The following is a 27,967-nucleotide window of genomic DNA, read 5'->3' on the forward strand; positions in this document are numbered from 1 at the left end:
ACAAAGTCTACTAGCTGAGGGAAGGCCAGCTTTGGGGACAAAGGACTCTAGCAGTATGGTGAAAGGTGTCTCAGAGATCAACGTGAAGTCACGTTTCTTCCACTATTGTCATGAATCTTATGTTAGGCTTGCCACATGAACTGTTCTCTCTTTAGCCATCAAAGCCACCCCCTTTGTTTTGCCCTGGGACCATAGGGCAGTGTTGGCCACATGAATAACCTGTGATCAGACCTCCATTTCAGTAATCACTAAAAAGTACAGCAAGCATTCTCGGCCATGGCCACTGGGCAGCCGCAGGCCTGAGCTCGTCGGGAGTCGCTGAGCCCATTTTCCCTTGCTCTCACCTAAGAAGATGAAAGGGCACAGTGTGCTTGAGAATGGGGTCACTGCCATGGGATTGTGTCACTGAAGACTGGGAAGTAGGGGATGTTGGCACAACCGAATGCTTGCCAACCTGGTGAAGTGTGCTTCTTGTTCTCCACGTGAGTGGACACCTGCGATACTGAACTCCTCCGGACCTGATAAATGTTGCCGTCGACAGGGTTCCGCGGTGGGAACTGCAGCAAAACACCAATCCAAGATTGGGGTTGGAAAATGTTGTTAGTTGCTTATTGAACCTCGGGGACGCCGTTTGGCCATGTTTCCCACGCTACTTATCACTCCCCCTGGGCTTCGAAGGGGCCATGGTTCTGCACAGCAGCTTTTAAAAACACACGTCGTGGCTCTTGCATTCAGGCTGCCTCTGATGGAGAATGTTCACGCCTAGTGAACCAGCTGTGGTTTACCAGTCCGCACTGCGCACACGGCACTGCGCACACGGCACTGCGCACACGGCACTGCGCACACGGCACTGCGCACACGGCACTGCGCACACGGCACTGCGCACACGGCACTGCGCACACGGCACTGCGCACACGGCACTGCGCACACGGCACTGCGCACACGGCACTGCGCACACGGCACTGCGCACGTTCCCTTTCCTGACTTCAGGCTGATGGAGACGCAGAGCTGATTCTGACATGAGCACTCCCCAACTAGCCCATCCTGCACGCCGTATGCGGTGGAAACTTAGATGTCTGCCCTACTTTTAAGAGAAACCACAGAAGGCGAGGGGGAAATAAACATTCAGACACACTGATGGGTGGTTCCGGCTGGGTAACTTTACATTATTTTTCACCCCCACGGTAACATTTTCCATGACTGTTTAGAAAACCAGATGTGTTTACATCTCTTCCTTTCTCCAAAGCATTTGGGTGCTCTCCTGGGAAAGGCTTCACCACATGGTCTTCATATTGACAGGTTTCTGTCTAAGTATTGATTGGAGCCAGAGACACTTCCGACTGATGACAATACCTCTTTTCAAATCAATAAAATGCCTACGTTTAAAGCTTTATTCATAGCTTGTACCATTCCAGTCTCTAACTAGATCACTGCTGGAAAACTTATTCCATGACCTCAAATCTCCCTGGGGATTCTGGCACGCTGACGCACTTCCTGGTGAGTGTGAGGAGAGGTTCCTTTGAAAGTTATTATCTCCATCCTGACTCACAGGCTCGAGGGAGAAGGAAGGTGGGTGGGGTACAGACAACTGTTCGGATTTGTGTATGAAGAAGAGAAAGCGCTGAGAGGAACCCCAGATATCCTCTTAACCTGCACTCCAAAGACCACCGTTTTCACATTGGAATCTGCACCAAATTGCTAGCGACAGCCAACTCCCACTTGACCCACACAACTCTGGGCAGAGAGGACAGGTGAGAAAGAAACAGCAGCTACAGCACATGGCAGGAGTAAACCACAATGCCTGTGGCTGGAAGGCTGGGCTATGCCCAGTGCCAAAACCTGCACCCTTACCCCTGCAAGCAGGCAGCCAGGGTGAGGAATCCAGGCTTCCTGTCAGAACTCTCTGAGAAGCCAAGGAGGGTCAGAAAGTACTCAGAGATCTCTCAGGATTTCAAGTCTCCAAATACAGACACTACTTTGTTTTAGGAACGTTAAATAAATAGATAGATAGATAGATAGATAGATAGATAGATAGATAGATAGATAGATAGATAAAATAATGTTTATGTGGGGTTGTGGGAGGAGTTGGCCTTTGGAGTTTCTGTTTGTGGTCCTCGGTGACACTAACCATTTAGTAATATTTAATCTACACTCCTCTTAACACACTCTGTAATTTGTCCAAAGTGTCACCATGTAAATACATGTTGTGTGCTTCAAGTGGTCAGAGAGATGTGAAATACTTTGTGCATGATGGGAATTTAAACAAATACTTCTTTATTTTTCCTTATAAAATATGTTACCAATGCAGTGCTGTTGGCAATGACTACTCAGTTAAACACCAACCAGAAAGCCCTTCAAGGTTGTTACCTCTCTATGATTAAAAACAATTATTCTCTCTTCTTAGAGGTCTGCCTATTGAATTTCTTCATTCTGAGACCAATTTTCTGGGTCCAAGGAGGCAGGTATTCAATAGACCTGATCTAACTACGGTCCTAAGCTATGGGCTAACCAGATGAATAGACGAGCTAACATGGGAGTGAAAGAAAGGCATGTCAGGACATCTGGTGACATTCCAATTCTTTCCCCAGTACCAAAAGGTCACCAGAGGCAGCTGAGGACTTTTGTGCACCCAGGAACATCAGCATTTGGAATAAGATGAGAGTCTCCCTCCTGGGTGTACAGAATGCTGGCCTGAGAGCTAGGCACCTACCTGTTTGTTAAGTGGTCCCCCGTCTGAACTCTGTAGCCGTGATCCGTGTTCGCTGATCTGTACCAGGGAGTGTGGGGCATGCTCTCCCATGGGAAGGCTACAGCCTTGGTCAGCATCCTCCTGGTCTATCCCATCTGTCTGGTGAACCCCCTGGACTCCAAGCTCAGCAAGCCCAGGCACATTCTCTGGATGTTCGCTCTGAAAACCAGGAGGCATAATGATCTTAACTTCGACTATACTCTTTGGTTCTACAGACCAACTATTCAAATATGACGGAGTCTCCTTATGAGTAGCCAAGACTAGTTAGTCTTAAACACCTGGTCTCACACAAGCCTCACACTAGAACTACGCGTGGCCTGCTGGGGTAACTGCTCACTTTGGAAGTGATGAAGTCCTTCTCTGTCTTTTCCACTAAGAGGCCCATTCCACTCCCTGCATTTCTTTCATTTAAGCAGTCTAGGAAGGGTGCTCAATTTATTAGAAAAGAACTCATGAAAACTTTTATTTATTTTTTTTTGTAAATTACGACGTGAATGACAGAGGAGGAATTCCAGTGTATTCCTTAGCAAGAAACTTCACAGCCACGTCTAGGATTTGCTTGACCATGTTTTTCCATGGCATGGATCCTGGGAACCTGGTTGAATTAATTTTTAAGGATGTTCCTCAATCTGAGGAGAGAGAATTGGCATTCTCAGGGTAACTTCAATGGCATGCATTGTTTACTCAAAGGCAGACAAAAGGCTCTGGCATCTCAAAGGGCTCCAAGTTCTCACAACACAGAAATAGCTGAGTTAGAGGCCTGTGTGGCTGCCCAGGCCGCCCAGCAAGTGAGACTGGGGGACAGGACATGCAAAGCCACAGGGCACTCAGTTGGGCAGTAAAGAGTTGGTCAGTACCAAGTAAGATGGCCCAAACCTGTAATCTTAGCAACTGAGGACTAAGAATCTTGAGTTCAAAGCCAGCCTAGGCTGGCTGTTTTTGGCTGTTTTGAGTCCAAAACAGCCAAAAATCCTGTTTCAAAAACAAAATCCTAAGGGGCAAGAGGAATGGCTCAGAGGCTAAGAACACTTGCTGCCCTTGCAAGGAGGAACCTGGTTTTAGTTCCCAGTACCCACATGGCAGCTCACAGCCATCCATAACTCCAGTTCCAGGGGATCCCACACCCACTGCTGGGTGCTGCTGGCACACACATGGTACACAGACACACACATACATGCGAGACACTCATTGACCAACCAACCTTGCTCTCTCTATGGAAATGAAACTAAGCAGAAAGCAACAAACCCTGCTCTCTCAATCTAGGAATTGCAAAGCACCGGTTAAATGGGTATAGATGTCAGAGGTGACAGAATGACCATTGTAAGGCTTAGAAGGAATCCTTACAAAGCTGAGGGATGGACTCAGTATGTGGGATGTGCAAGGCCAAGAAACATTTGTGCACCAGGCTTTTATAAACCACCGAGCTTGGCTGAGAAGCGAAGACTCCTGGGTGATGACCTCAGAGACTGACATCTCTCTGCAACAACGGGGATGTGTGAACAGAACTGTTCCAGAGTGGGATTAAAGATGGGGACACTCTTAGACCCAAGTCCAAGTCCAACACTCGGGTCGTCTTTTGCGTGTGCCTGGACAGGCCACTCCATTTCTATGGCTTGGATTGAGGTGGAAAGATAGATAAATAAAAGCAAGGAGGGGAGTGGGAGTGGGTGGGTATGGGGGACTTTTGGTATAGCATTGGAAATGTAAATGAGCTAAATACCTAATAAAAAATGGAAAAAAAAAAAAAAAAAAGCAAGGGACACCATAGATATGGCAGTGGGGTGGGGGTGGGTGCCAAAGACACAACAGATGCAAACTAAATGGGCTGGGCGGGTGGGAGGCGTTACCTCCTCCAGATCCTCTCCTCCCTCCTCCATCTGCTTCCCTTGGCGCCAGTGTTTCAGCAGCCACCTGAGCTTGACGTAGAAGAGGAAGATGTTCTGCTTCAGGGACCTGAGCTCCTGCTGCAGCAGATTCTTCTCGTCGCTCCACGTCCGCTTGTGAAGGGTGTTCTGCAGGGCCAGGCTGTGCATCTCCAGTTCCTTCCACCGCAGGGCGTAGAGGTGGTCCTCCTCCATCTTGAACAGAATCAAACAGATGCTGTGAAAAGCAGTCGATCCAATGTGCCATCCAAACCCAAACAAGGTTCTCTACAGTAGCCTACCTACTACCCAAGCTTTACGGTGCGCAGGAGATGTGAAACGTAGGAATCCTTTTAAGTTTAAGGGTGATTAGCAAGCTCATGAATTCTGTGAGGTAGCAGCAAGCACTGTTTCAAAGGGAAGAAGGCATTACAACCTTCTTCACTGCCGACCTCTTGGTGCTTAATAGAAATCTCCATCCTCCCATCAGGAAAATGCTACTTGGGTGCATGTTTGCGATTGACTCAGATGCCGTGTAAGGAGACCTCATTTCCCCTGTGTGCCCGTGCTTGGCACACGGGATCATTACAATGACAGAGAAGAAAAGAATTAGAAATCTACGTCTTACTTCCTGTAGTCTCTGGCTTCTCTCAAGCCCTGGTAGAGACTACCAAGACAATGGGAGACCTACCATGCACCAGAAAACTAGAGCAGCCCTGAGCGTATAGGATTCAACTGTGTTAAGCAAATGTGATAACCTGCTTCCACGTTAAATGTGATCACGGCTTAGGGAAACCAAAGCATCTTTAAAGAATCACCTATCTCTATCTCTACATTAACGTCCTATTCATGGCTTTTTCTCTTTTAAGACAGGGTCTCAGTATTTCCCTCAGACTGCCCTCCTGGGCTAAAAGCAAATCTCTTGTCTCACCCTTCAAAGTAGCTGGAACCATGGTCGCAGGCCACCACACATGGCTAAGTCCTGGTTTGAAAATACTTATATGGAACTCTTCCAAGCAGGAAGTAATTTACTATGTGCTGGCATTAAGCGAAGGGGTACAAATAAAGTCTTATTTTGCAGAAAAAGGCTCAAGGATAACCTACATTGTAGTGGCAGTGAGACTGGAAAGCAATGGCTTCCGAACCAAACAGAAATAAGGGTTAGAATGGCAGCCCTTACCCTTGCCTGACTCAACACTCAGACCAAAACGAAAGTGGTTTTTCCCCATCAACCGCCAGAGTCATTCTTAGGAACCACTGGATTACAACTCCCGGTGGAGACAGCGCCAAGGGCGATGTGCTCAACGCACGCTGATGGCCTCTGAGAAAGTCTACATGGCTGTGCAGTGTGGCTATGGTCATAACACATGTTCCACGTTGCATCTCAAGCAGGATAAAGAAGAAAGACCACTGGTTTACACAGCACCTTGGCAGGACCTCAGAGTCGAAACGCTGGTCATCCCCATACAGACATGACATCATGGAGTAGGGAACAACCTGGTGCTCTCGAAAACCAGCCCTGCAGTCCCCCACTGTGTTCTCCTGACAGAGGAAATTGCAGCTACCTCGTTGGGGGGTTGGGGGGCGGCACAAAGGCAACAGCATCTACTCCCACGAGGCTGTGGACCAGCATCATCGCTCAGGGAGCTGGGCCTGTGAGTGCTCTCCTGAAACTTGCAGCACCCAGCCCACACCTAGGGGACCTGTGGGCCTCCCTCCACGCCTCTCTGTCTGCTTTTGTTTGTTCTGGCCCATTAGGTGCCTCTTGAGCTCCGAGCCTGGCCTTTTGTCCTCTGGTGACATTGAGAGAGAACTTCCTGGCCCATGTGAAGGAGCTAAAAGGCAACAGCTCCTTCTCTGAAATCTTTTTCAACTCACTCCTTGATTGAAAGCCCAAGTGCTGTGTACTGCAGAGACTCTGCCATTGTGTCACCAGCGTCTCCAGCAACTGTCTCACTTTTCAAACCATTTTTGAGGAGGAGCGATGCCTGCATGCATGTGTGCGCACATGCATTTGTGTGTGCACCACATTGGTGAGAGGTAGACTTCTCTCTCACATAATTCCTTCTCTCTCGTAACTGTACGGGATTCTTCACCTGTACAGGAAACATCTGGGCAGGACTGTGCAACTGGGAAAGCACAGCAGGAGACGCTTACGAGTCTGGCGTTCAGCTCTGCCCACCATGGCAATTCTGCGTCTAGATCCTGGCTCACAATTTAATTAGATATGAAGTGGCAGGGCAGTGTCCTCGGAAGCCCAGGGCAGGAGCACCTGGATCTGGGAATCCCTCAGTGGATAGAGGATAATTAGCCTGTGACTCGTAACTTTAAAAATAACTACAAGTTAATCAGGCCATACCTCAATTAGTGGCAGGGTTGTTTTTTTTTTTTTTTAAAGACAACAGTTTAGGGGGATGTTTCTACTAGACAACTCCTTTTAGTGACAGACATACTTATTGCCCGGTTACATTCAACACCCTTGTTTCGTGGTAGTTTACCAGCATGGTTGCAGGAAAGTTAAACTAGATCTGAAGATTGTTCCCGAAACTACAGTTTCTCCCTCTCCAAGGCTTTTGTTTTCTGTGGATTGCTATCTGCTGGTCAATCATGGTCCAAAAGTATTGAAGAGGAAATCAAACAGCTAATTCATCCATCTAAATAATGTTTACTGGAGGGTATTGTTATCGTGTTTTTACTTTACGATTAATTATTGCCGTTCCACTCTACCCGTGCGTGACCCACAAGGAAAGAAACAGTACAGGAATGAACTGCATGCATATGAGAAGTCTGGGACTCTCTGTGGTTTCAAGGCATCTCTGGAATGTTCTAGGTTGGCACCTCTGTGCATGAGGAGAGACTGCCCGACTGAAAAGTGTGCTATGTAATAGATAGGTGGACAGGTTCTCTCTGGTGCATCTAAGAGTGAGCCTCTCAGCCGAGTGACCTGTGGAGATGCCTATGAGTCTTGGCACCTGCCTGCGACAAACAACATCACTTTCAAATACATCACGGCCCTGCTCCTGAAGGGGCTCCGAGACACACAGGGCGGACGTGCTGGAACCCTCCTGGGATATTTACCTTACGGATCTTGTTTGTGTATGTCTCTGTCTCCTCTTGATGGAGTCTGGCCGCCTGCTCGAGCTGACCCTGTAGCTCTTCTACAGACACACTCTGCTCAGGTAAGACTGGGGAGCCCCTGAGCTGATTGGCAGGATAAAGGAAGGGTTTAGTGCAAGCGAGAACTCGGCCCTCACGTGATGACGCAGGACACACATCTGGACAAGGTGACACACACGGGAGCACAGCAGCTGCAGCAGTGGAGTGACCACAGCAACCTCCCTAGGGCTTCCCCCAGAGGAGTCCTGCTGCTCTGGGCTCTGTGTCTACTTGAACTGCCCTGTGTCTCGAGATGAAGCAGGTAAGTGGGGACCTTTAACTACAACAACCATTAGCCAGGCTGAGAGAAACTCCTGAGCATACAGGAAGGCTCTCTGCTCCCTCCGCAGGTTCTAAGTGGTTTATACCATTCAAGTAGGACTTGGTGACGACACCTTAGTCCACCAAGGCCACTGTCACACAGCTGGTCTCCAAGACTCACTTCACTGAGCCATCTGGGGTCTTTCTGGGTTGCGTTACTAATCTGTCCATATGGCTTGCCTTTTGCAGATCTTTCTACCCACCCACAGGTGCCTTTCTCTAATCCCACGGCACAGCCCTGAATGTCCTGGGTTGTTATAGGTGGAGCTCCTTCCAGGGCCTCTCTGTGTCATACCACGTCCAGGGACCGCACAGATCTGTTAATGCTCACTACGCTCCTAGGGAGGTTGAGGAATCTGTATGGTTATTCTTATTGATAAAGCTTTCACTTCATGGCCAAATGGACATGAAAGAGACATCTGTCATTACTTTTGGAAGAAGAATTGGAGGCATCATTAAAATTTAAGCAAACGCCGGGAGTGGTGACGCACACCTTTAATCCCAGTACTCGGGAGGCAGAGGCGGGCAGATTTCTGAGTTCGAGGCCAGTCTGGTCTACAAAGTGAGTTCCAGGACAGCCAGAGCTAATCAGAGAAACCCTGTCTCGGAAAAAAACAAAAACAAAAAACAAAATTTAAGCAAAATGTTTGTGTTTAACTGGTCAGTGGTGGCTCACGCTTTTAATCCCAGCACTTGGGAGGCAGAGGCAGGTGGATTTCTGAGTGCAAGGCCAGCCTGGTCTACAGAGTGAGTTCCAGGATAGCCAGGGCTACATGAAAAAAAAAATGTCTTAAAAAAAAAAAAAGCAGGGTCTCTCTACATAGGCCTGGCAATCTCTCAAACTATCAATGTACTCCAGGCTGACATCAAACTCACAGAAATCCTCCTGCTTCTGCCTCTGGGATTCAGGAACTGTGCCATTACACCTGCCTGGCTAGGTGGTTTTTTAAACTGGGAACTATAGTGGGCTACTGTAATAAAGGCATGTTGTGGGCTCCTTCTGCTGCCTTTAACTCATTTCTACTTTTCACTGAGGACACGGCTCTTCTAGAGGCCTATGGCTATGTACAATTGTAATGGCTTAGTATATTTTCAGTATGTGCCACCTTCCATAACAACATCTTACTCTTTCCTCATGCCCGTCTGGAACAAGCACAACAAGCTGAATCAGTTGATAATCTTATTTGTCACCCACAGCCCATGCTGGTGCACAGGTTCCTCATGTCTGCCTACCAACCTGTAGGCAAATGGTTGTCTTGCTCATTGATAATCAAATATCCCTGCCACTGCACTGTCTCCTATTACCTTGGAGCTACCGAAGTGAGTAGTCCCCACTTCTGTCAACTACCACCTAAAGCCACATGTCTAAAGGCTGGACACTGCTCTCTGTCCACTTTGGAGTAAAGATTCGGGAGAATTCACTATTCAAATGGAAGTATGATATATATATATATACACACACACATACATATACATATATATATAATTATATTTGTGTGCCTATGTGAATTATGTGTACCTGTGTATGAAGGTGTCTGCAGAAGCCAGAAGAAGGTGTTATAGTCTTTGGAAGTGGCATTATACTTGGTTGAGAGGTGCCCAATTGTGGGTGCTGGGAACCAAACTCAGGCCCTCTGGAAGAGCAGCAAGTGCTCTTAACTGCTATGGCATCTCTCCAGCCTGGTATGTTTTATGTTTTATACAGCATGACTGGGTATTTCCTATGCTGGGCACCACCCACAGCATTGGGGTCACAGCAGGAATCTGCAGCTCGGGTGTCGTCTATAAGCTTGTTTCAGGGATCTGGGTGCTGGCTTCGGAATCTGAACTCTCTCTGAGTTTCAGTGTATTAGATACTAGCCAATATACTGTATTGTTAGACATAAACCATTCCAACCCAGTTCACTGTTAAGAAAAGCATATAGCAAGATATGCTGGGAACTAAATACAAAATTCATCTATGTTTTATATGTATCTTGCACCCATAGTCTAAGGTTAATTTTATACCGTGTTTCGAATGATTCTGTGCATGATGCCTCACAGTATGGAATTTTCTATTAATGGGGTTTTGTGGGTCCCCAAAAGTTTCAGACTTTGGGGGCATTTTGGGTTTCAGTTCAGATATGTTCAATCTTATATTACTTTTGTTTTAATCTTAATAAATACTTAAAATACTATAAAGCAATAAGTCTATTTCTTCATCAACATTTGATTGCTAGCACACCTTTCTGTTAAAGCCATACTTGTGCAGGGTCACAGAGAGAGCCTTGAGGTCATCTGCAAGAATTCAGCTGTCAGGGCAGACCACGAGCACTTGAGTCTTGCTCTTTCAAGTGCCTTTCCACACACTGTCCCTTTTACTAATGAAATACTCGAACACTTGTGGTCACTCCAGTGTTACAGAGAACAAAATACGAACATGCTATGGTCAAAAAATCCCGCCTCCTGCCACACAACTGCAAACAATCACATACACTTAGGGGACATTTTCAGATGACACAAATTTCCTGTAGAACAATGAATACTTTTCTTCATCACCAGACCCCTGAGGTTTGAATTTAAAAACCTTCCTTTGGCCACTTACCTCCTTCGATCAGTACCTACAAATGAACTTATCCCGGCTTTTCTATAGTCAGTTTATTTAAGCAAACTCCAGACCCACTTGCTCAGAGGCTGCAGAGACAGTAGCTTTGGCATCGTGGCCTCCGTTGCCCGGTGTCAGCATTCTGAAATCCACCCTCCTCCCACCAGAGACTCCATCTCCCACTCATCCACACTGCTGACCTTCTGACCAGCCCCAGATAAAGCACCTTATAAATGACTCCAAGGCTTAGGGACAAAGAGCAAAGAGAAAATTGTGATCCGTCTGCTGACCAACGAGCACGTATATAGAAGAACTCTACAGCTACTCGGACCATGACTTCCTTCTGTCCTGGACACTCTCTCCACCACTTCCTTCAGACTCAGTAGATGAGCTCCACACATGTTCAAATACTTGGCATAAACCCCAAGTAGCTGTCCTGGGACTGGCATTTCACAGCTGAGACGTGGGGCACCACAGATACTGTGTGCTTCAGTGATTAAGGGATAAGGAGGAGGCGGAGGCAGAGGAGGAGGAGGAGCAAGTAAGAAGAGCCCTTTGAGAGCCTGACTCAGAAACTCGATCCTCTGGGTGCAGGCTCGGTTTCATTTAGATATGAAACCCGACCAGTGTCTGTGCCTGGCCACTTCGCAGGCCTATTTTTAAGGTGCCTTGCACATTCCACATGAAATGTCCCATACAATGCACGCTCTTAACATGAGCGAGTCTCTTGGCAGAGAAGAGTCCGGAGCACAGCGGGAGCCCACCGCCAGCATGCTCAGGGATGGACAGGTGACAGGAATATTCATCCCTCTGAATTCAACGTCTCCTAACCCTTTCAGCTGTTAGTTTCTGGCATTTGCATTCGTGAGCTCGCAGGCATGGATGGGTTCTGACTTCTGTTTTCAGGAATATGCTGACTCAGGCACACCCTGCCTTTCCTGGGTTTGGTGAAGTGTGGCACCTGAACAGCCGGCCATCTATAGCCATACAACAGGCTATCCATATGGCACCTGCTTGCTATCTACTAAGAGTGGACTTTTCTTTTTCCCCCTTGCTGCATGCAACACTGTCACTGGTGTTACTAGCAGTAATCATAGCTTAAACCCAGTCCCCCAAGGCCCCCCAAAGTTATTCGATCTTCCAAAGTAGCAACTTGCCCTCTTTCTTCTGGCCCCCAAACAGCAGCACTCCGAAGGCCAAAACTAACAAAGGTGCCTCACAAATGGGGCTGGAGAAACCTATCCTTTTAATAAGCACTTCCACCTAAATTCTGAGAGAGGTTCTTCTAATGCTGGGTTTTACCCACGGCTCCCACCCCTCCCCCCTAAGACCTCAAGACAGAGCGCTAAATAAGGGTTACACACAGGTACACGTTGGCAGTGGTTATTTAAAAGGCAACGCACGAGGGGGCAGAGACATCTGCCAGCAGGGCACATCCGAGCTGTGAGCCAGGCCTCACTCTGGATCCATGTCTACACTGGGACTGGGGTGTGGCTCGATGGTAGAGTAGCTGCTTAGCATGTACAAGGCCCAGGGTTCAACCCCAGCATAACAACAAAAAAAGTGTCCTTGTTTGCTTTACACTCCCTCCCCAGTGACTCTGGAGTCTTCAGTGCAGAGCACCTCTGTGGTGCAGGGCACCTCTGTAGTAGGGATGCCCCACTCACTCCTAGGAGCTTCCTGCTGCCTCCATGGCTGGCAGGGAATTGAGGGAGGTTGTCATTGGGGGGCTTTCCTTGCTCCTTGGAATCCCCCCACTGCACGGTCCCTTAGCAGAATGTAGGATTGCGACCAGCAAGACTATGGGAGTGACACATCAAACCAGGATGGGCAGCCTCCCCAACGGAGGACCTACAAGGAAGGACTCTTCTGACCAAAAAAAAAAAAAAAAAAAAAAACTATAGCAGGATCAGAGGCTCCCAAAAAGTTAAAGGTTTACATACTCGACCCTTTCCTATTCCTTTGTGAAGGGAAGATGTATGGTTCTTGCCCCTTCTAGGAAACATCTCCCTTGTCCTGGCCGTCTTCCATTTTCTCATTTCTTCCTTTAAAATATGTATATACCACTGAAAGGAACCTGGACAGATATTTGAAAGAATGATGGTACTATGCTAAAGTCATTGAATGGTAGCCAGAAATACAGCCATGGATAGTATAAGCTCTGGGCTGCCTGGCCCAGCTGTCTTGGAACCCTGGAGCAGGCTGAGACCATTCTGGACTCAATTCTGTTCCATAGCACTGTCTTGAGAGGAATGGGGAGGGGGACTTAGGGTCGGTCTCTCCAAAGGCCTCATTTGTGTCATCCACAGAAGAAGGGAATTAAGTCTGAAGATCAGACGTGTCCTCCCAGGCTCTCTGTGCTGTGCTGGTGGTGGTGCTATGTCACCTTCCAGATTTACTCATCTACCTTTCCTGGAGACTGACTGTCCATCTGTATTTGATTCAATTACGTGTTCTCTCTGCAACACTGTGGCTGGTTCCTGAACGCTGTGATGTCTGCGAGTGCAGCACCCTGCTGTCACTTCAGTATCAACAGGACCAAGGTGAGGTGAGGGTTACAGACCTTCTCTTGCCAGGACATACGACAATAACCAGCCTCTGGAGGTAGGGGATCCAGTTCTTAAATAGTCCATCACAGGAAGAGACCACTGACTGACGACCACGTGCTGAGGAACCGTGGCACCCAAAGACAAGGAAGTGACCTGGACCGCTCTATCCTTTGTTCTTAACCCTCCTTTGTGCTGTCTGAAGCATGAGGTTCCGGGAGAGGCAGTCCCCACTCACAGCTTAAGGGATCTCCTGAGATTCACCGCGGGAGCACAGGAGGTGAGCAGAGCAGAACTTGGACCCGTGGCATAGATGGAAAATAGCTCCGCGTCTTGCTCAGGAGACCAAGCTGGTAGTGCATATCCAGCCTAGAGCCCTGGGGCTCAAAACGCCTCTGATAGGAATAGATGAGTGGTACACCACTCATCAAAGGCTGGAGAAAGTGTCTTCCCGGGTGTCTGTCCCGGTGATGAATCACCCTGGAGCCATTTGAAAAGTGTGCGTTTGTGTCTCCTCGAGCAACTACCAACGTTGTGGGATAGAGGCCTTCCCTGTGTGCTGTACAGGCTAACAAAGAGGCTTTCTTGTGAAAGTTTCAGAGTCCTGAAACACTAAAACTCACGAAATCCATGGGGAAATGGATAGCTCCAGTATGAGGCTACTCTGTTACATTTTAGTTATATAACCGAGGATTAAAGTGGATATACTTAACTCTGTCCAAAGATTGTACTGGGGAAACATTAAAGAAAATGTGACAGGGGGTGCTCTCCCTAGAGGGCCAGGGGCTCTGCCAGTCTCTGCCCCTCACGGGGGCTTCTCTCCACAAGTAGATGGTGATTCTGCTTGCTTCTGTTAAATTGCATACTGCTTGCTATATGCATACATGCTCAGCTCTTCCTATCCCAGGCCTGTGAGTCCAGAATTCATCCCCCCAGCTCATGAAGCACCCACTCAGGGAAGGGAGGTGAAAGACCAGCAGTGAGCCCGGCAGCTCACTTACCTCTAGGTTGAAACAGCTCTGGCCTCCCAGCCCATGGTGGCTCCCGGAATCCCCATCCGCGCGCCGGTGCAGCTCCCGAGTGGCTCGGAGACGCAGGCCCTCTCGCTCGTCCCCTCGATCCTGATTGAGCTGCCATTCCAGCTGCTCTCTCAGTTTGGACTGTGAGGTGCATGAAGGGGATTTATTTCACTTTTGCTTTTAATTTTTCAATGGGAAATAGAAGACAAAGGGGTAGGTAAAAGCTGGAGGAGGTGGAGGGTAAAACATGAAGTGGGTAGACAATGGGAAGAACTATCAGACAGAGAAGAGCGTGAATTAAAAAAAGAAAAGAAATCAACGCAAACACCTAAGAGAGCGAACAAAACGGAACTAGAATGGGTATGAGCGAAAGGAGGAACTAACGTGGAAAGCAGATCTAGGGGGCGGATATGTGTAACACTGGATATAAGACACATGCAATGGGGACACAGGCACACTACCCATGAAGGACACGGGGAAGAGGCTCTGCCTTCCTTACTTGTGGGTTGAGCAGCCAAAGCCACAGTCCGGGGCAGCAGCTGGGCCATGCACCCAGGGCGAAACTCCCCTTGGCCCTCACCCTGGGCGGCGAGGGAGGGCGGCAGGAGCGCGTGGCAGCCGCAGCCGGGGGTTTTCCTTCAAAACCAGCCTCCTCAGAACTGGCTCCTCTCCCCCATCCCGGATTATCTTCCAGAGGGAGTGGGTGGGCCTGGGATGCCTGAGACTTCTCAGAACTGCACTTGTCCCTCTGGTGATAAACCAGAGGGAGTCGGGCGCTTGTTAACTGAGTCTAAGTGTCCTGACTGTGATGGGAGTCGGTATTTTGTCTGAAACTCCTCATAGCTTCTTCGTCAGGGTGGCTGGTTAGTTGAGACACCAAGAGAGGTGCAATGGAAGGCTGCATCCGTCCCTAGCGCCTCCACTGGGCGTGGCCTTGTCGTGAAAGGCCCTCTAAACCACGAATAGTGGTGTGATTAAGGTAGAAGAGAACAGGGGAAGGAACAAGGAAATAAAAAACGAACTTACAAAACAAAATTAAAAAAAAAAAAAAAAAAAAAAAAAAAAAAAAAAAAAACAAAAGAAAGAAAGAAACCAACCGAGAGAAAGGATTTAGTTGACGCGGAGACTTTAGTACAATGCAGGTCTGAACTTAAAACCAAGCAGCCGTAAGCAGTGCGAGCCCTAGAGCAGCAATGCCAGCGAAGAGGAGGAGGAAGAACGAGACGGAGCAGGGAGGCAAGGCTGGGAGCCCCCTTACCTGCAAGTCTGGGCCCAACTCCTTTCCCAGGGTCCCGATGGGGGAGTCCCGGGACACAGAAGTCACAGTGGAGAGGAAGCTGGATGACTCTGTGAGGTGGGATAAGGGCGAGAGACCATCCACAATCCGGGACATCTGCTCCAGGAAGGCCTGCAGCTCTTTCCTGAAAGCCTTCATCCTCACATTGATGGTCTCCAACAAGTGGGGCTCACTCGGGCTGTTGCCCTCACCTCCTCCGCCTTGGACTCCAGGTGAGGCCAATCCATTGCCCCGCAGTCCTGAGTCGTGGATGAAACCATCTGTATCAGAGATGAGGCGCTCCACAGTCCGCTCAAGCCGCTGAGCCTCCAGCTTTATGGTCACCAGGCACTCGGTATCCTCCCGGACCCTTAGCAGCTCTGCCGGGCATGGCTCACTAGCCTCCGACGGCTTTCCGCTTCCGAAGCCCGAGGTCTTCTCAAACATGTCCTCCGAGTCGCTCTCCCCACCAACAGGGCCTTCTCGCTTTGGCTGGGGAAGGCGGCCCTCCTCCCCATCGCTCTCTTTCTTGCCCGCGTCACTCTCGGCATCACTGTCCCGGGGGCTAGGAGCGCGCAGCCCCAGATGTGCGGCGAGGTCACCCCGTTGGGCATTGGACAGAAGCAGCCGGTTCTCACACTGCAGCTTCAGTACCTTCCCGCTCAGCTCATCGATCTGTAGCCTGGCTGACTTCAGCTCCTCCTGCAGGGGAACGCTGGCCGCGGGGCCCTTAGACACACCGTCCCCAAGCCACCCTGACTCCTGGTGAGGCTCAAACTTGAACTTGCTCAGCTCGTGGGTCAACTGCCGGTTGTGATCTTCAATCTCAGAGATGGATCTCCTCAGCAGCTCAGCCTCTTCTTCCACAAACTGCAGGTGCCGGCGGAGCTCCGTGGAGGACTCCATTGAGTCTCCGAAGGGTGAGGTAGGAGTGCTTGGCACGTGGTCCCTGCCTGTTCCCTCGCGTTCATGCTGAACCCGTATGTCTTCCATCTCTGCTTTGAGGCCACGGTTTTCCACCTCCAGCTCCACGATCTTCCTGCCCAAGATGCTGGCTTCCTCCTCCACCAACTTCAGCCGCAGTTTCAGCTCTGCCTCCCTGGTGCTGGGGGGACCACCAGCCTCCCCTGTTGGGAGGGGACTGTCCACATCACCATAGAGGGACTTATACTTCTGCAGTTCCTGCTCCAACTCGTCCTTCTCCCGCCCCAACTTGGCCATCTTTTTGCGCATCAGGGAAGCTTCCTCTTTGACAAACTGAAGCTGACACTTCAAATCCGCACTGTCATCCTGCCAGGCAAGAATAGCCCGAGGGAGGGTTATCTGAAAATACCAAATGTGTGCTTTTTATGGGCCCCTCACACCTTACCCTTAACACACACACATGCATGCACATGTACACACACATATACACACACACATGCACCTGCACACACACACACACACACACACACACACACACACACACACATTCTTCCTGTTGGTGCTGTTGGCTTGTGGAAAGAGAGGCGCCATGCCAGAGCAGCAGTGAGTCTTGGAGTCTTTGCAGATGGAACCCTAAAATGACCCATAGTTTGTTGCTTTGTCAAGAAGCTGAAAAGTGGGCTGGTGAGATGGCTCAGCGGGTAAGAGCACCCGACTGCTCTTCCGAAGGTCCAGAGTTCAAATCCCAGCAACCATATGGTGGCTCACAACCACCTTTAACAAGATCTGACTCCCTCTTCTGGTGTGTCTGAAGACAGCTACAGTGTACTTACATATAATAATAAATAAATTTAAAAAAAAAAAAAAAAAAAAAAGAAGCTGAAAAGTTAGTTTTGGGGAAGACCATGCAACACAGAAACCAGCACACAAGTTATAAATGAAGAAGGATGAAGAAGGGGAAAGTGAATGAAGTCTAAGATCCATTTGCAACATGGTGGCCAGTGGTGACTTTGCAGATCCAGCCTGGCACATCAGCAGCACTCTGAGCAAGTCACCAAAGTCCTTCATCAAAACCTGACGGTAAAGCTAACAGGATTCAGGGACTACATCTATCTGGTGGCCACTGTAAATGTCCCTCAGATGTCTGAAAATCCAGAAGGTTCCACCAGGTCAATGAGGTTGAACAACTCTTATAATAATAATAAGTTAGAGCCTCGCTTTTCCACTGACTAGCTGAGGGGCATGAGACGGGGTAATCCATCTTTCCACTTGGCATGTGTCCTTCCTCAAGGCTCCCCAAATGACATGAAGACAGAGGCCGTAGTCGGCATCTCAGAGCTTTCCAAGCTGAAGTGCCACATGAGAACACACCCTGACATCTAGGACATTTTGCTTAGTACAAGTGAAGACATCTGGGCTCCTTGCCGGGCTAGAGCCACTTTGGAGCCTTTTGTTCTGGTCCTCTGTTTTGGTTGCTGTGACACAGCAGGAAATTAAACAGAGACCAGAGAAAGAAGCTAAGTGTTTGAAAATCTGAGAAGTAGTTCTCAACAGAATTCCAGGGAATCCAGAGTACTGCCCAGGACACGTTAAGACAGTCAGCTACCTTTTCAGCCTGGGTCCCGGGCCTTCAGGTAATCTATACTATCTTGGCTTACCGGATTGTTGTATCTTTTGTGTTCAGGATATACGAACAGTGAATTTCATAAAGCAGTTCTGTTAAACTGAGGGGGGAATACTGAGGCCTGCAAAGCCCCCCGAACCCCCATCACATGGAGAGTGTGCTGACACCTGCTCTGAGACTTGCTGAGCGGTGGCTGTCCAGGCTGTCACCCACGTGGTAGACACGTCAGCCTTCTGTGCATGGCTGTTTGTGTCCCCGCTGTCTGGGAGGCTCTATGAAGTCCCCGAGCTCAGAGAACCATAGCTATTTCTCTGTCACAACCTGGCAGAACAAAGCCATCTGACACTGAGATATAGAAACTATTTGCTTAGTGCCTTGCCCGCTTCTCCCTGACCACAGACAGACTCATGGAAGGAGAACTGAGTGACCCAGACAACTGCAGAAAGCATGATGTGCAGAGCGTCCCCTGGGGCCTAATGTACCCTATGTGTGGTCCATCATTGTCCCCTGGGACCTCTTCCCCAACACCCACCCTCTGTGTACTATGGAGAGCCATCTACACAGGTCACAATCTTCGAGTTCTTAACATTTTCACACTAAGGATTTAGTTTTGGTTAGGTAGACAAAAACAAAACAAAACAAAACAACTCCATAACTAACTCCATGACTTCTCTTGTTCTGGTTTTGGGGACAGGGTTTCTCTGTGTAGCCCTGACTGTCTTAGAACTCACTCTGGCCAAGTGAACTGACTCTTAGACCAAGCTGGCCTTGAACTCACAGAGATCCGACCATCTCTGCCTCTTGGGTGTTGGGATTGAAGGCGAGTACCACCATGCCCAGCGGCTCTGCTCTTTTAACCACTAGCAAAATGGGTCCATAGATTCTGTGGCTGTAATTTCTTTCTCAGGATTTCATGCAAAAGTTGTAAGGACACACAGTGTGCCTGATCCTGACACTAACGAATGCACACCTGCTCCTTCCCTCATCCATCCATTCATCCATCCATCCATCCATCCATCCATCCATCCATCCATCCAGTGTCTATTGAATATTTGCTTAGTAGCAGCCATTGGTGTATACTTTCAGACAGCTCTGATTTCTCAGAACATTGTAAAGTAACACAATGAAAATCATGTTCCTAGCTCCCTGCTAGACAAAGATGTACACACACACACACTGACAACTCCTCACTGTTTACATCGAGTTTGCAGAAAGCTACAATACTTAGCAATGGAGACAGGTTGAAAATACATTCTATAACTGAATTCTCGTGAGAGTTAAATACAGGAACTGGGAGAGCGAAAAGCTTCAATCTATCCTTAGCTGGGTGACCAGAGTGTCACCAAAATCGCCTAAATGACCCCACCACTACCTCTAAGGTAGATGAATCCTTCAGCAGAGACTACCGACAAGAGTATCATTCAACCAGATACCCATCCTCTGCCGCCCCTAGCCTGAGGCTCAAGAGGGCCCGACCAAGGGAAGTGCAGAGCCATCTCCTGTAACCCATGTGAGGCCTTGGTACCATTGATGGCCGGAGACATTTAACCCATCTCGAGAAGCAATTGTCGTTAAACGGGAGTATGGATCAGGGGCTCTCAGCAATCTTTCCTGGGACCAAGGTGAAAAGTGACTGGGAAGGAAGGGTCTATGAAAGGTCTGAGACTCAAAAGCTCCCACGTGTTGGTCATCACCTGCTCATACAAGCAGAGCATCCCACAGAGCCCCGCAGTCATCCTGGCTTCTGGAAAACCTGACCCTCACACTTCCACCATCCATCACCTCCTAAGAGTCATCTCTAGCACCATTCTCCCCCTTAACCTAGACCAAGGACAGCAACATCATCAATGTCACAATTAGCCCAAAGAGTATCCAGTCTGCAGATCATCTGAAGATCCATCATTCTCCAGTCTTCTTTTCCTTGAAGAAAGAAAACTCCAAAAAAGCAGGCACTCTGATGCGTGATAAAGCATGCTGTCATTTCTACCAACACCCATGCAGCACACTACAGGGCCTGCCACCAGACTAGAGCAGCGAGGGGTACAGGGAGAGGGAGGGAGAGACTTGAGAACCTTCAAGCCTGGTAAATGAAGAAAGTAGTGAAGAAGTTGGTCTCACTCCCTGATATCACTACAGCTGAAGCAGGACCTACTACTCTGTGAGGATGATGAGAGAAAGGGGTGCCTCTACCCAAGGGAAGCTGAGTTGGCCTGTTCTGAAGAAGAGTCTACTCCCTCCTATCCTAATGAGACAAAGAGATCCCACAGCTGGCAGCTGTTATTGAAACCAAAGACTTCTAGAAAACTCTACCAAGGTTCTAGAGGAGGGGTCTAGGTTAAATCCTAAACTTGGGAGTATCAAGCTCAAGTCTCAGGAGCCAAGGGGAAGCACAAGGTGGAAACTATCTTTCCAAGGGAAACGACTCCAACTATGGGCAGCAAAAAACAAGCATAGCATGGGTCAGACACACAGGGACCAGCACCATCACCAGCAGCCGGAAAGGCTTGTCAAGCAACAGAAATATATCGCTGCTGGTATATATTCTTTGGCTTGCAAGTCGGCCACCTAGCCAGCACCCCAGCAGCCAACTGCCCACGTTGCCTACCTTGCGCCTCGGTGCCAGCTTCCTTTGGGTTTTGGTGGCCGACCTGCAGTTCCCAGGACGTTCCACTCCACCATTCTGCTGAACAGAAACTCCTGTCTCAATCACCCTGCAGGCTCTGTGGGGCAACTCCACGCAGACGGAGTGCCTTCGCACACACACGAAGCTACAGTTCATGGGCCTGGCATGTCATACCCAACTTCCTCATTGGTCAGTAACTGCACATTGAGGACAAAGCTCTTTGCTGGGCCAGAGACAGGGAACCAGAAACACATTCTAAACTCAGGATACTTGAACCACTCAGCAGTGGGATGTCTTTAATTCCCTTTTGATCAATGGATCCTGCAATAAGAATTGGGGGAACTCATGGGGGTAAGAGAAAAATTAAATCTTCTATTGAGTTCTCGAACAACATTGAATTTCTAGAGGACACATATTCCCCATAGTCTCCAGCATCTGAAAACTTGATTCCTACTTAGTTACACTACCTGGTGAAGCTTAGCAGATATGGCCTTGCTGGAGGACTTGCCTCACTGGGGGGGAAGGCTTTGAGATTGAAAGGCCTACACTCACCCCGAGTTGGATCTCTCTACTTCTGGCCTTCAGTTCAAGATGTAAGCTCTAAGCTTGCTGCTCCAGCCGCCTGCCTGCCTGCTTCAGTGATTCCCTATCTTGACCTTGATACATTCTTATCCTTCTAGATCCATAAGCCCAAACACCTCCTCCTTCTGTAGGTTGCCTTGGCTATAATAAGTGTTCTTACCACAACAATAGAAAAAGTAACTGATGCCCAGGGGCATCATGAAGAGGGAGTTTCCAGGGACAGGGCACATACAGGCCCTTGATGCCCTCTTAGTCCCCCTGACCCATTGTATCTCTCTAATTACCTCTTGCTATAGAGTCTGCTGAAACTATATACCAATCACACCTTTGTTCTTTTTAAACACCAAATACTAAAAACAATCTTAAAAAGAGAAAAGAAATCCAGAAAGGCAACTTCAAAACAGCTGGAGAGCTTGGAAGACTCCATATCATGTAAGAGAGGGCTGGATGTTCCCAGTTCTCCTGCTAGAATGTCCGACTACTCAGTGAGTTGATAAGGCACTGTTCAGCTACACATTTAAAGCACACACATTCACAAAACAGTGGTAGATAAAGGACCTGACCATCCAGTGGCTGTATTATTTTACTATGTGAATGACTCTCATGGCCACAACACTTTCCGGCAATTAGGAGACCCGCCAGAACCCCAGACGATCGATCTCCACTTCAATTCCACACAAAGCCAGGTGGTTTTCTTTCCTAAAGCTCTAGTGGGTTATCAGAGCAAGAAGATACAAAAGGATGGAGATGTGGAAGTAGTAAGAAAATGTTCACCCTGTGAAGGTGTGAGTGAATGCCAATGTGCTGGTGGGTGGTGCTTTGTTTTGTTTTGTTTTGTTTTTTTGGTTTTTTTTTTTTTTTTTTTTAGTGTCTTAAAGGCAAAAGGAAAATTTAAAAGAGCGGGGGTGGGGGAAGCTTCTTGTTAGGAGTGGAACTTTGGGATGAAAAACCTCAGCTTACCTGGTTAACAAGTTTCTTCTCTTTGTACATTTCCCGACTGCCTCTTCTCTTCAGAGAACTCTGAAAAACATCCAAGCGATACTTGGTTACTGAGAGGTCACACGGTCCTACTGGTTGGAGCTACTTCTCGACTCTAGAGAGACCAAGCTCAGCCAACCTTTAAGTAAGTTTATATGTGCTGAATACTAAAGTACTCTATAGTCTAAGAACTGTTTCAGTTACTCTATTTGCTGCTTAACAGTAAAGAGAAGGCAAGAAGACAAACACAGGAAGTTTCAGAAACAAAGCAGCTCTGGAGCTGGTTTATCCCCCTAATTGCACTTTACTTGGTTACTATCAAAATTAATTCTTGAATTCTGAATGGTCAGATTAAAAAGTGGAAGGCTCTTATTTCTGAAGAAAGCAATCTAGGTTGTGGTATTATTAGTAATACCATTAAAAGCAATTATCTTAAGGGTCTCATAATGCTCCCAATGTATTCTTATAAAGTGGCTTTGGCTGAGTCCCTCACTATTTTCTGTGCCTGCCTGGATTCCTCTAAGTCACCTCTTAGTCTCTGGATGGGACCTCTTTTCTGGATCCCGCAGATATCATGGATGCTTACATACCTTAATAAAGTGCTGTAGTGTTTGCATGTAACCTATGAACATCCTTGCATATACTTTGAATCATCTCTAGATTACTCACTATGCCTAACATCAAGTAAATACTATAATCAATATCACACTATATTGTTTGGCTGGAGATAAGAAACTGTCTCATTTGTTCTATACACATTCAATTTTTTTCCAGATATGTTCAATGTACAGTTGGTTGTGTGGATATGGAACCCCAGTGAATACATGCTATTAAAGTCAGCTCATGACATTTCAGAAGACTTTTGCCTGCTTTATTCAGCAAACTGTGTACATATATGAAGCACAGACATAATTATAACTGAGGACCAGGGGTGCCTCAGACGAACAGGGAGCTGGGATTGCTCTTGCAAAGATAAGACATGAAAAGGGACAGAATAGTCTGGAAGAAGAGTAGCATCCTAGAGGAACTGGAAAGGATTTGGAGCCTGGTCTGCAAACTGAGTTCCAGGACACTGAGGGCTGTTACACAGAGAAACCCTGTCTCGAAGCACACCCCACCCCCTTGCAAATATCTAAGTCTAGCTATTTCTTAGCCTCTAGGAGGCCGGAGACCTAGGAGTTAAACAAGCAACTAAGACCCGCAAAGGTGATCAGGAAGGCTAGCGGAGGGGCTGAGGCATGCTCTCCAAATGCCAGCCACAGAACTGGCTTCGTTTCCTTTTCAAGTTTTTAGAAAAGGCAGGTTTGATCTACAAAATGAACTGGCGTCCAGCAGCAGGTACAGAGAAGCCTATCTTAGGTCTGAGACTTCTTTCCCCATAGTTCATAGGCTTTCCGAGGGTTTCATCTATACTCTGCAGCCGGGGGGAGGGGGGGTATTTCGATGAGAAGACTGAGACCCCAGCTTCTGGTGACTCTGTCTTGGAGAATTACAAAAGGACTGCACAGAGGGCCCCCAGTCCCTCAGCTTAACACAAGCAACATAACTGCAGGCTTATGGCAACTGCAGGCCTACGGCAATGATGAAGCGCATCCCTGAGCCAGGGCCTGCCACCTCTTGTGGTAAGTCTGACCCCAAGCTTTGTGGGTCATCTAATAACAGTGCAGATGCTATGTGTGCTTCAAGAAAATGAAACATGGATATGCGAAATGGAAGGCAGAAGCAGAGGTGAAGATTCCTAACTCAGACGCGAAATCATTGGGTGCTGGAGGCTGGATCATCAGGGTGAAGCCTGCTGGGTGCAGGGAGCCCATGGGTGGACTCTTCCAGGCCTGTGATCTAACAAACCATAGACCAGGTCAGGAGTCATGAGACAGCTGGAAAAGACCATATTCATAATAGCAACCAAAGCAGAAGCCCCTACAAGGCCTAATGTTCACCAGGAACCTGCAGAGGCACAGGAGAGCACACAGGAAACACTGGTGATCAACAAACGGTATTCTCAGCAACCACATGCTGGCTCAGAACTATCTTTAATCACATCTGGTGCTCTCTTCTGGTCTTCAGGCATCTGTGCAAGAGACTGCTGTATACATAATAAATAAATAAATCTTAAAAAAATAAATAAATAAAAGAGGCTGGGCAGTGTTGATGCACGCCTTTAGTCCCAGCACTTGGGAGGCAGAGGCAGGCGAAGTTCAAGGCCAGCCTGGTCTACAGAGTGAGTTCCAGGACAGCCAGGTCCTATCTCGGAGAGAAATAAAAAAGGTATGATGGATGCTAGCCAGTGGGAAGACTTTATGCTATAGAGATACTAACTTCCTTTATGAAGACAATGTCATTTTACGCAAATCCCCCTCCCTTTACTATGTAATATGTATGAGAATAATATGAAACGTGTCTGTGTGTACACTACATGATGTACATTTGTATGTGTGTGTGAACGTAGTCAGAATTTATAAGGACTTAAAGAGACTCTAGAATTATCTACAACAGGGGTTGGCACACTAGGGCCATGTGGCTGAAGCAAGCTGCCCAATTTACAAATGTGCTGCGAGGATCCTGCCTCCATTCCTCCCTGGATGCTTTGCAGAGCAGAGGCAGAGCTAAGCTCTCATGGCAAACCATTGTCACCTGCAAAGCTTAAAGCATCCACCTCCAGCCTTTGGCAGGAAACGGCTAAATCAGGAGCAGCAAATTGGCAAAACCAGGCAGGGAAACACTGAGAAGGAAAACAGAGACAGTATAGAAATGTAACACAATGGGCGGGTGCTGCAACAAGCTTACACAGTACAACAAAACAGAAAGCTTAGAAACAACATTAGTGGGAATCAGAGTTTAGCCATCTACACAGGCAACATTTTAACTCAGTGAAGACAGAAAGGGCTGGAAGGTATCAGTTTCTAGAGTAACATAAAAATTCCCAGGTAAAAGAAACATTAAAAAGGGGGATGGGGGGGGGGGGGGCTGGAATGCTGGCTCAGCAGCTAAGAGCACTGTCTGCTCTTTCAGAGAACGCAGGTTTTATTCCCAGCACCCACATGGGGGCTCACAAGCATCTGTAACTCCACTTCAAAAAAAAATGATTTTTCATCTATGACACACAATTAAAACAAAGCATTTTTAGTTGTTTTGCCTTTTCCTGCTTGGACACTTACAGATTCAACAAAGTTGTTAGGACCCACCCACCAAAAGAGGCGTGTCCGTGAAGAAAATGGAAGTAGGAGGCTGGGCTTTAAAACGTCAGCAAGATGTCCTGACCCCAATAATCCACCTCAGGGGATGGCCCCCGAGAACAGATGCTGAGGTGTGCAGGCAGAAATGTCTGCATACAAGGCACGTTGTCTAAGTACACCAGAATTGCTGTGGAGATGCCATAGTCACCATGCTTGGCTTTTTCCTGGGCCTATTAGGTGTGCACAGAAAGATCTCAAGATCCACATAGCCAAGGGGAGTGATTAGTAAGCCAAGCTAGCTAAGGTATACGCCTTTAATGTGACAAAAGGCTGAGGGTATTGCAAGACAATTCGTGTGCTCAGTGTATGTAAGGCACTAGGTTAAAGCCCAGTATCCAAATAAATAAGGAGAAAAGGCCAAGAAGTTAAAATTTAGATTATCAACAACAACAATAACAGAAAAAGGAAAAGGAGGGCAGCGACTGTCTTAGACCTCTCATGCAAGTTTGCAGTAGCACCGATTTCCTGCATCTCGCCTCACAAGCTGATACTGTTTTTATGAGCCTGGTCCATCAGGTATCACATATCCATGTGAAATCCCAAGGATGGAAGAAACTGACCAGGTACTTCACTATTACTGCAGGTCTAAAGGCAGAGAGAGGTAAGCCATAGTGAGTGATAACAGCTCTCAGCGAAGGTCTCCTCCTGAGTCTGGTCCACTATGGAGTGCCAGGGGACTCTACCAAGGGGATCCTGCGGGTAGGGTGGTCTGTGTGGCATGTTTTATGCCCAGCTTATCCCTGGGCATGACTCAGCCATTCGAGTGTCTTCTCAGAACAATGAAGAGAAAGATAAATGTATAAATCAATTTACCATTCCTGCTGGGAAAAAAAAAACAAACAAGATTTGTGAATCCAAACTGAATCCATCTCAGGCCTCTGCATTTTGTGCTTACTGCACACAAAAATCAGGCAACTAGTTGGGCTTTCTTTATGACTTAATTATTTATTGGGGGAGTACCTGTCATGGCACATATGTGGAGGTCAGTTCGCTCCTCCCACCACGTGGGTCCCAGGAATTGAACTTGAGGCTTGACAGTGGACAGCTCTACCCACCGAACCATCCTGCTAGCTCAGTTATTTGGACTTTCATGTCAATCACCACCACTTCCTATTTAAGCCAATTTCTTTCATGGAATTTTATAGAAGAACTGGCAAGGTTGTTTGCTGAAGTGTTTCAGAAGAAGCAGGCTAAAGTTGAAAGTGTGAGTTGTTAGCAAAATAAAGATGAGGACATTGTAAACTGAGTCTGTGTAGGGAGCGGGGTGCAGAAGCAGACTGACAGCTTCAGAAGCCACAAAGACTCTAATTATTTTACAAAGCTTTTTATTTCATTTTTAAATTTTTTGGCATGCACAGAAACATCAGATTGAGACCTGCGGCTGCTTTGCTTCCATTTCTGCTGCCGTTGCGGTAAAATACCCCAACAAAAAGAAACTTAGAGGAGAAAAGGTCCACTTTGGTTTAAAATTCTAACGTATAGCTCATCAATATGCAGAGGTCGAGGGAGGAACCTCAAACACCCGCAGTCGAGAAAGGTGCTCACTTGCTTGTAGGTGTTCAGTTCAATGTCTCCCCTGTCCAGCCACTAACACTGGGCTGGGTTATTCCACATCAATTAATTTAATTAGGACAATCTCCCATAGGCCAACCAGCCCAGTGTGGACAATCCCTTCCTGCGGATTTTCTCATGTAATGCTAGGTTACGTTGAGTAGATAATTAAAGCTAACCATCACAGAGGCAACAGAAGTGGCCGATCCTTTTAGGGGTACCGTTAAAAAGACTGATTCTATTAGTTCTTCTTCCAGTGCTAGGAGATGTGAAAAAAGCCGACACTGGCCAGGCTGCCCTTCGCCCAACTGACCCTGGCTCCAAATTGCTGCCTTTCTCTCTCCATTTGTATCAGTTATTTCTGTTGCTGTGACAAAATATTATGACCGAAAACAACTTAAGAATTTTATTTTGGCTTACAATTCCTGAGGACCAGAGTCCACCACGGTGGGGAAAAACAGGCATGCTGGTTGGAACAGGAAGCTGGCTGGTTACCTTTCCAGTCACACAGAGGAAGCAGAGGGAACAGAGAGTAATGCCCTTCCTCTACCAAGGCTCAACCTTCCAAAGGTAGCCTAACCTCCTCAAATGGCACTGACAACTGAGGATCAACACAGGAGCCAAAGGGAGACAATTCTCATTCCAACCACCATATCACCTGACCCTCTGACAGTTCCTGGGAAGGCTGTGACACCACAGGGGCCCCACACATACAACCCCCTCTTCTGTACAATGGAAACGTCATAGTTGCAGTACAGAAGAAACTCCCTTTGCTAGGTCCTGTCAAAAGGACAAGGACAATCTCACCAACCACCCTTTGTTAGGCATTTGTGTCGGGCACCATGCTGACCCCTCCCTTACACATCAGTAACTGACTGAATGTTCATCTCCTGCCAGTTCTTACGTTGAAGCCCCTAAGATCCAATGAGATGGTAT

General features: G+C 47.8%; 1 protein-coding gene across 10 annotated transcripts in view; it reads right to left on the minus strand.

Moving 5' to 3' along the window:
- Mtcl1 (microtubule crosslinking factor 1) overlaps nt 1-27,967 on the minus strand; it is a 112,827-nt gene that overhangs the window by 26,654 nt on the left and 58,206 nt on the right. For 3 of the 10 annotated variants that reach the window (XR_001782108.2, XM_006524849.3, XM_006524856.3), the window contains exons 4-10: nt 22,227-22,286; nt 20,667-20,741; nt 15,496-16,836; nt 14,220-14,378; nt 7,690-7,812; nt 4,597-4,827; nt 2,711-2,908 (exon numbers count right to left, since the gene is read on the minus strand). Coding sequence is in view for 9 of the 10 variants with exons in the window: in XM_006524849.3 (XP_006524912.1) it covers nt 2,711-2,908; nt 4,597-4,827; nt 7,690-7,812; nt 14,220-14,378; nt 15,496-16,836; nt 20,667-20,741; nt 22,227-22,286 (2,187 nt within the window). In the remaining variant the exon portion in view is untranslated. The remainder of the gene's footprint in view (nt 1-2,710; nt 2,909-4,596; nt 4,828-7,689; nt 7,813-14,219; nt 14,379-15,495; nt 16,837-20,666; nt 20,742-22,226; nt 22,287-27,967) is intronic. The other 7 variants (XM_011246587.3, XM_006524852.4, XM_017317622.2 and 4 more) reach the window with 4 other exon arrangements.

Source organism: Mus musculus, chromosome 17, assembly GCF_000001635.26.
Source record: "Mus musculus strain C57BL/6J chromosome 17, GRCm38.p6 C57BL/6J".
NCBI classification, from domain to species: Eukaryota; Metazoa; Chordata; class Mammalia; order Rodentia; family Muridae; genus Mus; species Mus musculus.